Below are 12,334 nucleotides of genomic sequence, written 5' to 3'. Positions count from 1 at the left end.
GCATTCGACAGACCAAGATCAAATGGTCCACTTTGTACGCTTGGGTCCGAAAGCGGCTAGAGTTTGGGTGGATGCAGTGATCGTAGATGATGCACAAGTTTGGAGGAAATCTGATGAAATAGAGAGTTTGAAAGATGCACATGGTTCATCTATCGCATGGCCGATTGATAAATTGGCCTTCTTTTAAGCTGTAAGTGTTGTGCTTTGTGGTTAAACCTGCATATGTATGTTCTTAACTGATGAGAGTTTTTCTTGTTGCAGTTTGCAAGGGGGAATGAAGAACTTAGGTCCAGACTTAGCTAGTTTTAAGCTAGGCTAATCAACTTGATGTATTATATTATCTCTTATGACTATGCTTTGTGTTTTGAAACTGGTGTAATGACTTATGTATTAGCTACATATTTTATGAATGGATTTGCAGTCTTATGGCGTTTTTATGTAGAAATTAGATTATCAAAACAACCAAATCATAGCATTCAGATAAAATAACAATAGCTAAAGAAAACAATTATAATCGCAAATCATAGCATTTTAAATTTAATACAAAATAAACTACTATAATAAATTCGAAGCTATTAAAAATATTAGTAATAGCACATATCAACTGCAATTATCAAAATATGTTATTGCTATCGTAGAAGTCCCTGGCATGGCACGAAATATGTATCGTAATCAATTTGTAACAAAATAACACGTGTCATATCATCGTTAATAATATCAACCACATATTGCTATCGTATATGCACATTTCGTAGCGTCACGAAAAAACGCTATCGTAGAAGGGGGTACCTATGATGGCTGCCGTATACATAGCATTTATGAATTCGCTATTAAACATCTAATATAGCATAAAACCCGCGCTAACAATGTACATATTTCTTGTAGTGCAACTACCCAAAGACCGAACATGATTGAGCTAAAGCTCCACAGGCCCTTGCTAAGAAATCCGGAAAACCCGTCGTCTAAAATCCAAGGGACAGCACGACTTCACATCATCGGAGCTTTACAATGAAGAATCAACCAAGAGGACCAATGGTCGAGCAACGAGTCCTAACCGTACTCAAAGCACGAACAGGAACATGTCACCACTGAGGACAAGAATCAAGACCAAGAACCATAGACATGAATCCCAGTCCGAAGATCCTAATAGCCACAGTACACCACTGCCTCAAGGCCAGATAGGTTCCATAAGATCAAAGAAACTTAACCCACATTCCATACAAATAAGGCAAGGCTAACAAACGACTAACATAAGCTACGGAAGCCTTCGCCATAGATAGCACCAGAGTATAGAGAATACAAGTCCACATAATCACCAAAACCTGCCAGAATACCGTCTTACCAATTTCGATGGAAGAAGTAACAACCCACGTCAGAGCCGGCTTAGTCCTGCACCGCGCACCAGAAAACAGATTCGAAACTAGCAAAGCATTCCGAGCAGGCCGAGAAAGTGATGAGACAAACCAGCTTCTCACCCAAGAGTACCCGGACTGAAGATGTTGCATCTTTATCCAAAAAACAGCAAAAGCGAAGGAAAACTAGCGAGAAGGACCAATCTGAGCTCCAAGCTCTCTATAGAAAGCACCGGAAACAAAAAAACACATCCTCACACACTGCTTCCACTAGGGTTTGGAAATCATGGAAGGAGAAAATTGGATTTCCAAACCCTAAACCGATGAAAAGCCGACCCCCCCCCCCACTGGACCTCCATAGCTCCTAACGCCTCACCGCTACACCAGAGAAGAAGATCGAGGCGTCCAGAAGTCATCTCAACCAGATTTATTATTGACGAAAGAGAAAAGAGATCGTGAGAGACAAAGGAATAGATACAGAGGGGGTCCGGCGCTGGCGAACGCGCCACCACGCGCCAGTGGCGCCGGAGAGGATCGAAAGTGAATTTGCCCGCAATTGTTTAAGCTCTAAAAAAATTTGCATGTAAGAAAATAAAAATTAATGCAAGAAAAGAAAAGAGTTTAAAACGTTCATTCTTAGAACTCAAAAACTGCACACTGTTTATCACCAATACATAAATTATGTAACAAAAACAACAAAAACATAAGAAGAATGAACAAATACAAGAAGAAAAAAAAAGAATCATCATAGCTTTTTCACCAATCTCCATCCAGAATCTTTCATTAGATTCCTCGCGGGCGATGATCAACTTTCCGACAACTGAGCTAATATTATATATAAAGTGGAAGCAAATCTTCATGGCCTATTAGCCTGCCCAGAAACATATCCTTCCTTTAGTATATAAAGGATATCTTCAACAAGTTTAAAAGAATGATAGATAGGAAGAAAGAAACCTTTTTCAGGAACTTTTCATGGATCTTCAACGCTTCTTTACATGCTTTTTTGGCGTCAAGATTACCGGCGATGTCTCCTAGTATCTGCAAAAACCCCAACAATGACTTTGGAGTTTGGTTTGAACGCTTTGAGAGGGAAAAAGGAGAGGGAGGATAGAGACCTGAACAACGTCGTCTAGGCCTTTAGCTTCCTTTAAGAGACGTTTGTTCTTTGTCTGCAGAACGCTAGCGACCACGAAAACAGCAATAGTATTGCTATGTCGCTCGTTCTTTCCGCTGTTCACGTATTTCCTCTCAAACTTGCCATAACGTTTTAGTAACTTGGGATCGTCTGCTGCGTTGTTGTTGTTGTTCCGGTCTTCTAGTTCCTCGTATGTTGCAAACATGTTTGGATTATACTCCATTGCCCACATCAGCTGTAACCAAATAAAAATGCACTTCATTCTCGTTATCCGAATAACACGGAAAAGAAAACATCAGAGTAAGAAAAGCAGTGTTGTTACCTCCCAAAGGTACAAAGCGTCGAGGAAGGAGAACTCTCTCCTGAAAAGTACCATCAACATCCTTATAGCAAACAGATACTCTCCACCGTCAAGATCCTCTGTTACGTGCACAAAGTTTTAGCTCACCAACCAACAGGAAGAGTGTATGTAACACAGCTCAACACACATACCCAGATGTTGATGGAGGCGAGGATCAACCGTTTTAATGACCTGTGAGAGCACACCCAGCTGAGTCTGCACACCCATTGATGTTGCTGTTGCCCTGAAATTTTCTCTCTGGAATTCAAAAAGAAAACAAAAAACCGTGAGGACAATCAACTGTCTGGTGATGAAAAAAACATGAAAGATTCTTACCAGTCTACGCATTGCGCGCTCAAAGCACCAGAAAGCATCGGCTTCATCCTCAAAGAGGATTATCATAGGGGAAGATATATCATTCATACCTACATAGAGTAACAAAGTGGATCGGTTCCTTTTTTCCTTTTTAGTAACAAAATGTTAAATCGTGTAAACAGCAGAAAGTACACTAATAACCTTGAACGTAACCGATATCAAGATTCAACCATGTATATATGGCAAGAACATCCCATAGTTTGGACTGATTAGCACCATCCTCATAAAAGGAAAGATACCGATCTGTTCTAGCAACGTCAAGGCCTGCAAAGCAAAGCAACCATTAGAAGACGGTTGTAAAAGAAGGTAGTGGTTTCGTTATAAGAAGAGATACCGATCTGATGCAAGGAGAGCATCCATTGGAGGACTCTCTCGTCTCTAACAGTCTCTTTGACGACCCAGCCTTGGTTTTCAACAGAAGATTCATCAATTGGCTCCCCATTTTGTTGAACAACAGCCATAGTGATGTAGGTGCCGCTGCCAACGACAGGAACCATAGTCTTACATTCTTGTTTCCAAGCGGCGTACTGCTCCCTAAAAGCCCATTTCAAAAGTTAGCTTATGAATGGAGCAGTCCACAGGGGGAAATATAATATACCTTCTTAGAGTCCGGAGCTTGGTCCTTTCATCAAAGGTGCTGTCAGGATCGTAACAACCTAACAAAAACTCCCAAACAGCGCCTTTGATGGAGGGATGAATTCCCTTTTTGATAAGAGAAACAACCAAGAGTGAGCAACAACAAGGGGAATATTATTAGAGAGATAGGAAAAGAAGAGAAAAGGAAGAAGACAGACTCCACGCTGAATACGTCGGAGGACTTTTTCCATATCCAAATGGCCATCTTCAGTAAAGGCAGCGTGCCATCTTCTAGCACTCAGAGTCTTTCCAGCCTGAGAGAATAAAGGATGGGATTATTTAAATTGCTAAAGATATTTAAAAAGAAAAAAAAAAAAAGGCAGACAGACACCCTGGATTTAAAGCGGGTCCTGGGAACATCAGCTAGACATTCAGGTCTAACTGGGTAGAAACCTTGCAAATCTTCTCCTCCTGATCTCCACATAATGTATGGGCAGCAAAACATCCAATCCAATCCAATCCAAACTTATTATTCCCAACCACAGAGATCATTCATCAGACCACCACACAACCCCCAATATCAGATCTTGCTTTATTAGATAAGTGCCCAATTATATCAAATTAAATTAAATAAAAACACACTTTTTGAAAGGTAAATATGATTGTGAAGCTCCCATGAATCAACAGCAATACGCTAAAATTCGAACATCATCATAGCCACAAGAGCATTACAAAATCATAATTTCAGACGGAATCATTTGAATGAATATATCTACAGACATACTCAGATTATGCAGATTGGGATCCTAAAGAGCCGGACTCTCCTCGACACATATCTATTATGGACTCTTCCCTCTTCCCTCTTCTTCCATCGTTCGTTCTATTTCTAGGACGACGACTCCGCATTATAACCGGACCACAAGCACACTTTATGAGCCCCGGTTCCGTTCCTATTTCCTTTTTGCCTCGGTTCGTTCAGCATACGGATTAAACCGTCTATCTCTACCCCCCGCAATGGGCCTTATTAATTATTGTTAACGGACTTCAAGGTTTTCCTTATGGGCCTAATTTTCAATTTAATCTTTTTAATTAAGAAAAAAGCTAACCTTTGTTAACATGTATTTTATTTACTATTTATTCCACTATAGATATTTTAGTCCTTCAATATTTATTAAACTTTACAATTTTAAAATCGACTTCTAACCATGAAAAAGTATTGTGACTATTTTTAAATTAATAGTAAAATTATACAAATATCATTTTATATTCCATAAATAAAATTATATCAAACTAAATATTAATTTTTTTTTTTGAAACTCAAACTAAATATTAATTATAATCACGTATATTAACACACTAAATATTTTCATAGATTATAAAATAAATTTAAATAAATATGCACAAGAAAAACACACTTTTTTATTTTGAAAAACTTAATATGAAATGAATATTATAAAACATATAGTTAAATTAGTATTAAGTAAATTAAATTTTGCAATATGAAGTCTTGAGTTAAATGGATATCTATTTTATTTGACAGTAAAAAAAACTAAAATTTTTATATTATTTTATTATATGGTGGATCAGATTACATTTGATTTTTTAACAATCGCAAGGTTTTCTATCATAAATGCAACGTATTTAGATCAATATAAAACAGTTAAAAGAAAAAATATCTTATTTTGCTTACAAGAAAATATTAAAAAACAAACTTTGACCAACATATTTTTCATTTTTGAGAGACTCATTGTTGATGCTCCAAATGCTTTTTCTTGTGGAATATCTAATGAATTTCATTGACTATATACTAAACTCATAAAATTCAATAGCAGAAAATAGAAGAAACATGATTTTCATCCTTTAATTAAGTAGGAGATGTAACATGGTTAAATTAATAAAATATGTAATCTCTTTTTTACTAATTTAAGATTTTTCCAAGTCATAGTTGGAACACTATTGATAATAATATCCAATATATATATACAAAATATAAGCAAGCATCCATAGTTTTATACACACATTCAAAACCAGCTTGGTTTTTCTTTGAAGAAAACTACAATCATGTAAAAATGAAACAAATTTTAAAAAAAGTATATTTGCATGTCAACAAAGATGAGACTTTGTTGGTCTTGAAAGCAGGAGTGGTCGGACACAACTCAACTCCAAACAAGACAAGTTAATTAAACCTTGTTGGTTACTGTTTTAGCAAGCTTCAGATTCTTCCTGCTTAGGCCTGACTTCAAGTTCTGGTGGCAGAAGCTTCAAAAAGCTTCCCTGAACCACCGGAGGAATAGGCGGAGGTCGATCACCAGCCGATCTCGTCGTTGCTTCCGGCGAATCCGATGTCTCTGATGATCCACCATCTATGTAACGGTTTAAATACATAAAATTAATTAGTGAAAACATTATCAAAATTGATCTTCCAATATGCCAAAACAAAAAAGATATGTACCGAAGAGTGATTTGACCATTGGTGGTCGCTTCGACTTATTCTTCTTCTTTAACTCCGCTACAAAACATCATCCATTAGTAACAACATTCAAACAACTCAGAGAGAAAGAGACCAGTGATCAAGTGTACTCACCCATTCCAGGAACTTGGTAATCATTAACGATCTCAAAGTTCTTGTAAGTGTACCCTACAAAGTTTATGTCCTTTGACGACAGCATCTGCAGAAATAAAACCGGAATTGAGTAAAACATAAATGAATCTTTAACAAGAAAGCAATCTTGAGTCTTTGCAGGGAGGGAGAAGCTTTGCCTTCCTCCATGGGCCAGACTTGGATGATGTCTCAGTTTGTGATTCTGACTGCATATATATATTACCAAAAGATTAATGATCATACAAAACCAATGAGTAACCAGAGAACTTATGCTTATTTATCAAAATAAATAATGATAAAAAAGAAGAAGAAGACTGGTTCAAACCTCGTCAAACTTTTCAAAATTCTGAGTGTCTAAATCGTCATTGACCTCGGGAACAAACGCTGCATCCATATCGAATATTGTATCCCAATCAACAGTTTCAAACCATGGATGAGCCTGCAGCAAATGGACAAAACAACTCATGCATCAAACAATCTCACCGGTAGAGATTGAAATCTTATATCCATACTCAAACTCTCCGTGCTTTTAAACGAAAAAATCATTTTTTAAAAGAAAACCAGTGTAAGAAGGGGCACACCTTGATTTCATCAGCACCTTTGGAACCAAGCCTGCGTCTGACACTGCACAAAAGACTGTTGATCAGATCTTTTGCTTCCCTTGACAAGACTGCTTCCTCTGGAAACTTCAAATGACTTTTCCAGTTTACTATCTGCAAACCAAACAAAGATTTTGTTGTCAAGGTCATATTCCCATTCTTGTCTTTATTTTTCTATACATAATGATTATGAGAGCGTGCTATATTACCTTTCTACAGGTTGACATAGGATCATCTGCATAGAAAGGAGGATACCCTACTAGCATTTCATACATGATAGCTCCAAGAGACCACCTACGTACGTATCATTTTATTGAGTAAACTGCGATTAGCGTCCTATGCAAGGTGCAAATATGTAGACAGTGTCGCCATATTCTTTTTAAAACAGAATAGAAAATATCAAAATCTGATGGAGTATGTAAGCTCATAACCTGTGATAATGCACTGACGAAAAGAATATATTCTTACCAGTCACACTCCATTCCGTAGCCTTTCTTCAACAGAACTTCTGGAGCTATGTAATCTGGTGTTCCAACTGTCGAATAAGCCTGTCATTGTTTCGTGTATTAATCAAACACATACAGAGAGACAAACTCCATTACGTAAAGGGCCAAGCAATAGTTAAGAGTCAAAAGGTGAATATTGAAGCCTTACTAGCTTTCTCCTGTTCTTCTGCCAATGTTCAAGCTGTTCCTGCTGTGTTCTTTTTGGAGCACCTGATCCGCCCTCTTGCTCCGTAGTAGATCCATTATTCGGATTGTTTGAAAATTCGTTTTCTCCAATGGCACTGCAGTCCAACGGTTTACACAATCCGAAATCCGACAGTCTGAGATGCCCATATCTGTCAAGAAGCAAGTTGTCCGGCTTTATATCCCTGCGAAGAAGATAAGCTCTCATGCATATCCAACATGCAAAAGACAATGAATGTTTTTTTTATAATAATTATACTCTGAGAGAACCTGTGGATGTAATTGTGCCTGTGGATGGACTCGACAGCAAGAACTGTCTCAGCGACATAGAACTTGGCTTCCTCTTCTGTCAAAGTATCTTTGCGCATCAGCAGTGTCATCATGTCTCCACCAGGAAGATACTCCATCACAAGGTAAAGGTGGTCATCATCTTGAAATGAACAATAAAGCTTAACAATGTAGTTACTGTCCACTTCCGCAAGTAGGTTCCTCTCTGCTCTCACATGTTCGACCTTAATTTTAAAATATATATAAGTTAAGAGTCAGGAATGAGTGATTGGTTCACATACAAGACACCAGCATTAGATAAGGGAAGTCTCATCACCTGGCCTCTACGAAGCATCTCGGCCTTCTTGAGCTTTTTCATTGCATAAACTTGACCTGTCGTCTTTTCTTTACAAATTCTAACCTACAGAAACGGTACCAACAAGCAAGAACAAGATATCGTTTAATAACCACCCGAAGAAAATAAATTGTATTCCCCAATGAAAGATGCAATGCATTACCTCCCCAAAAGCACCTTTCCCAATCATGGTAAGCAAATCAAAATCAGCAACGCCTAGCTTATGGCGCTGAAGGCGCATGTACTCTGTCTCCTTCTTCTCCAGAAACTTGAGAAGATTGTTTTGATCTTCTTCACAAACATCAGCATCTGCCAGCTTCTGCTCTAGCAGGCTTCGCCTATTTAATATCAACAACCAAAGATAAAACAATCACCCAATGGCATAAAAAGAAGAAGAAAGAATTCTACATTCTTGGTTTCGAATAAGATATATAATAAATATATATATATATATATATATACCTTTCTTTCCTCTCTTGAAGAATCTTCATCTGCTCTTTGTAATGATTCTCAATGTACTGTTTAGCAGCTGCAACTTTCTGCTTGGTAGTGTTAGAGACAGCTTCTTCATCAGTTTCCACGTTTGGTTGCTCATCGGCAGAGCCATTACTACCTCCACCACCACCACCGGAACCACCTTTATATCTCGATCCTCCACGCATCTGCCGCTTCTGAAACCAACCCTTTGCAGAATCCATATTGACACTCTCCCTCACACCACAATATTTCAAATCATCATCATCTACTACGGATTGAAAACGTGAAAATCAGCACAAATATCACTAGAATCCAGATATGCCAAACAAATACAAAACATGAGAAGCTGAATGATACAAAACAAAGTAGGAAGAAGAAACAAATCTCCAATAGGGAAAGAGAAAGAGAAAGAGAAAGAGAAAGAGAGGAATGGAATGAGCGTGAATGTCTCCGGAGCCCATGATTTATATTTGTAAAGAATGCATTTAAAATCCAATGTCTGCCTTTGTTCTCAGCGTCATTTTCTCTCATTCTTTCATGCACACTTATCTTTCTTTATTCACTTAAAATAGCGATGGACTTATTATTACTATCTGCCTCCACTAAAAAGCTTTGACTAGTTTTGGTAGTCGATAGCCAAATCAGTTCAAGATTCAAGTGTCACACTCAAGTTACAGGAAAACCTTTTATAAACTCTTTCAAGTCACTCAGCGTCTGAATTAAAAAAAAAAAAAAAAAACCTCAACAAACCCCATGAATGGTTGAGAGAGTCTTGTAATGAAAACACACTCTGGTCTGCTGCTGCTGCTGATACAAATACTGAAACACTTTTGGGCTAGCTATTGTCTCCATCATCAATCAATAACACGGACTCTAAGCTAAGCTTATCAAGCAGAGATAAAATCATCTTCTCGGCACTCACAATACAAGTCAGATGGAAACTTCTTTACGATTTAGATGGTCTCATCACCGGGAAAGAGGGCAGCCTCAGGACAGCTTCTTCTGTCTCCATTGGGTCCGATCTCAGAATCTAAGCCAAAAAACAAAAAGTGTTATGACATATATTCAAAATTAACGTGTACTCAGAAACCTACAGGAACCATCGGAAAACAGAATCAGTCTACAAACTGATGTTACATGGAATGGATACTCGAAACTATTGTAAGCAAAAATCGCAGAAACAGCGCAAGAAAAGGTAACCTAAAAAATGGTCTCTCCATCCATCCTCTTCCTAACAAGAATGTGTTCAAATTGTTAATGGCTTCTTCTATATGAAGAGTGAGCTTTACAATTCTTTTGTGCACCAAAAAAAAAACAATCTGCCGTTTTTGATCTGAAGCTCTTATAGTTCAACGGGGGTTTTCTAGACAGAGAAATGCTCTGATGGCCACTTTGTGTTATTTCAAGCTAACATAACTTTACACTCTTCAATGAATCAAATCACATTCATTGAAGACATTAGAAGATTGTCAAATTCAACACTTTTGAGGCAAAAAATAATAATAATTCAACACTTTTGTGATCCAACATATATTTCAGTTGGGTTTCAAATTCGAAATCCAAAACAGAGCAACAGTAATCAGGGTAACAATTTACGGTGGCCAGAGAGAGAGAGAGAGAGAGTCCAGATCATTTTTTTTACCGGGTCCTGAAGAACAGGTTTGGTGTCATCGACGGCAAGTCTGAAAGGAGGTTTCACAGTTTTCTCTTCCGATTTAACAAAACCCGAGGCCTTCGCCGGAATCTCTGTAGATTTCCTCATCGTTTTCTTCGCCGGAGATGGAAGTTTCCGAACAATTATCACCGGAGATCGTTGTTGGGCACTCGTGCAATAATAACTGGGGCTCTTCGTAGTCGTACCTTATTGGGCTTACCAATTTTTATTGAAAGCCCATTTGTTTTTAACTTATATACGTTTGACGGTAAACCTCTGAGTTCGTGCTGCCCCTCTTGAAAAATCCTAATCGACTTCTGGAGGAGGTGCGATCTTTGTTTTGTGAATATTTATCGGCTTTCTTACTTTCTTTTCGTTATCGTCGTCTTTGCTGATGTTTGTTTGTTTTCTTGTTAGCACAGAGATTCGTTGAAAGCAAAGGACCAACCATGTATCTTCAGTGCTATATCAACGAAAAGGGCGACAAGGTTTACACCACTAAGGTACCCCCTTTCGCTTTTCTCTATCTCGTCTCTCTTTTAGTAAATGCTTTCTTGTTCTTGTCTTTCTAGGTTCAGAAACAAAATCTCTGTTTTTATGTTAGAGATTGTAATTTTAAATATATAAATTTAATACTTTCCGAGCTTGTTTTTGAATTTGCTTGTTTAAGCTCAGCCTTGAGCAGATAAAATTTTATTTCCTACACATTGAGCTTGGTATTGATTGCTTTTACTTTTTTTTTTTAATTTTTTTTTTGTATGCACACGTTCAATTAACCTTAGCATTTGGTTTTCCTCTGCTCGCTATTGTTCACTTTACAAACTCTGTTGTTGCTTGATTACTTAAAACATGAATCAAATTCAATTGTGCAGAAGGAATCACCGCTCGGGTTAGCCACTGAATCTGCCCATCCAGTTGAGTCTAGCTCTTTACATACAGACCCCTCCTCCCTTTGTGTTTTCATAATTTGTTGAAGGAAACAATTTTCTGAGTTTAAAGCAATATTTCTGTGCTGTTGTTGCAGCCCGATTCTCCCCTGACGATAAATATTCAAAGGAGAGAGTTACATTGAAGAAGCGTTTTGGTCTCTTACCTATCCAGGGCGCACCTGTCAAGTACTGAAAGGCCCAAAACACTCGGCTTCCTTTGCCTTTTGATCTTCTATTCTTGTCTCTTAAATTTAACTGACTTTTGTACCGTCTCCAAATAGTGGATGGCTCATAACCAAGAGATTATGATTTGTAATCTTTTCATTTATCTATGATGTTGTAATCTTCTATATATAAGTAACCTCTATTTTTATAAATAAAAATATATTTTTCCATTACTTTTATAACACGTTATCAGCACGAAACTTTAAATCCCTAAGCTAATATGCAAATCGAAAAACTCTAAAACCTAAAATCTTAACCTTAGCCGGCGATCCGATGAACCCTAAACTCCGATCGCGTCTCTTGTTCCCGCATCTGTTCCAATTCGCGTCCCCGATCAGCTTCAACTCGCGTCCCCGATCAGCTTCAGCCCAAGGCGTTCTTGATTCTAGCTCAGACGTTCGCGACCCGAGAGCAGCTCCAGCACGCGACCTCTTCCTCGTTCGCGACAGCATCAGACAGCTCACGTCCGACGATCAAGACGTTCCCGATCAAGCAACAAAGGACGTCTGCGACCCGATAGAAGCGATTCGATCCATTCCAGCTCGCGTTTCGTTCGTGTCCAGCTTGCGGCTTAACTCCTTTGGTGGTCCGATTCAATAATCATCTAAGGTTAAAAAGTAATTCAAAACCTAAGAACCCATAATCGAACATGGATTGATTGATAAAGAATGAAACCCTAAAACCCTAATCTTTATGAATCAAAACCATAGGGTAATAGATCAAAAATCCTAATTGAGTAAATCGAAGCTCTAAAAGTTC

The 12,334-nt window shown here is 38.0% G+C and overlaps 3 protein-coding genes and 1 long non-coding RNA gene across 6 annotated transcripts; 1 reads left to right on the top strand and 3 right to left on the bottom strand.

Moving 5' to 3' along the window:
• Nucleotides 1-1,969: 1,969 nt before the first annotated feature.
• Nucleotides 1,970-4,731, bottom strand: LOC106301621 (TBC1 domain family member 15-like). 3 transcript variants are annotated; one of them, XM_013738068.1, is made up of 12 exons: nt 4,563-4,731; nt 4,170-4,303; nt 3,997-4,092; nt 3,801-3,904; nt 3,537-3,736; nt 3,344-3,466; nt 3,164-3,252; nt 2,980-3,085; nt 2,810-2,907; nt 2,468-2,722; nt 2,307-2,390; nt 1,970-2,223 (listed from the first exon to the last, which is right to left on the bottom strand). In XM_013738068.1, the coding sequence occupies exons 2-12, from the start codon at nt 4,281-4,283 to the stop codon at nt 2,209-2,211; spliced, it is 1,284 nt and encodes a 427-aa protein (XP_013593522.1). In that variant the 5' UTR covers nt 4,284-4,303; nt 4,563-4,731; the 3' UTR covers nt 1,970-2,208. The 3 variants fall into 3 exon arrangements, with proteins under 3 accessions (XP_013593522.1, XP_013593523.1, XP_013593524.1); XM_013738069.1 differs by having other exon boundaries at nt 4,170-4,292; nt 4,570-4,731; XM_013738070.1 differs by having other exon boundaries at nt 3,997-4,083; nt 4,170-4,731.
• A 1,148-nt stretch (nt 4,732-5,879) lies between these two features.
• Nucleotides 5,880-9,142, bottom strand: LOC106304454 (serine/threonine-protein kinase tricorner). Its single transcript, XM_013740862.1, has 13 exons — nt 8,753-9,142; nt 8,454-8,628; nt 8,273-8,356; nt 7,939-8,180; nt 7,634-7,853; nt 7,448-7,527; nt 7,189-7,273; nt 6,962-7,093; nt 6,706-6,819; nt 6,539-6,586; nt 6,363-6,447; nt 6,231-6,287; nt 5,880-6,141 (listed from the first exon to the last, which is right to left on the bottom strand). Exons 1-13 carry the CDS (start codon nt 8,986-8,988, stop codon nt 5,981-5,983), a joined length of 1,719 nt encoding a protein of 572 aa, XP_013596316.1. The 5' UTR covers nt 8,989-9,142; the 3' UTR covers nt 5,880-5,980.
• A 296-nt stretch (nt 9,143-9,438) lies between these two features.
• Nucleotides 9,439-10,614, bottom strand: LOC106304041. Its single transcript, XM_013740424.1, has 2 exons — nt 10,410-10,614; nt 9,439-9,797 (listed from the first exon to the last, which is right to left on the bottom strand). Exons 1-2 carry the CDS (start codon nt 10,527-10,529, stop codon nt 9,714-9,716), a joined length of 204 nt encoding a protein of 67 aa, XP_013595878.1. The 5' UTR covers nt 10,530-10,614; the 3' UTR covers nt 9,439-9,713.
• A 65-nt stretch (nt 10,615-10,679) lies between these two features.
• On the top strand, nt 10,680-11,338 carry LOC106304042. Its single transcript, XR_001262613.1, has 3 exons — nt 10,680-10,747; nt 10,844-10,924; nt 11,294-11,338. It is a non-coding gene; the product is annotated as an uncharacterized LOC106304042 (long non-coding RNA).
• Nucleotides 11,339-12,334: the final 996 nt, after the last annotated feature.

Source organism: Brassica oleracea, chromosome C7, assembly GCF_000695525.1.
Source record: "Brassica oleracea var. oleracea cultivar TO1000 chromosome C7, BOL, whole genome shotgun sequence".
NCBI lineage: Eukaryota > Viridiplantae > Streptophyta > Magnoliopsida > Brassicales > Brassicaceae > Brassica > Brassica oleracea.
The sequence above is the reverse complement of the archived record's forward strand: the minus strand, read 5'-3'. Positions and strand labels throughout refer to the sequence as shown.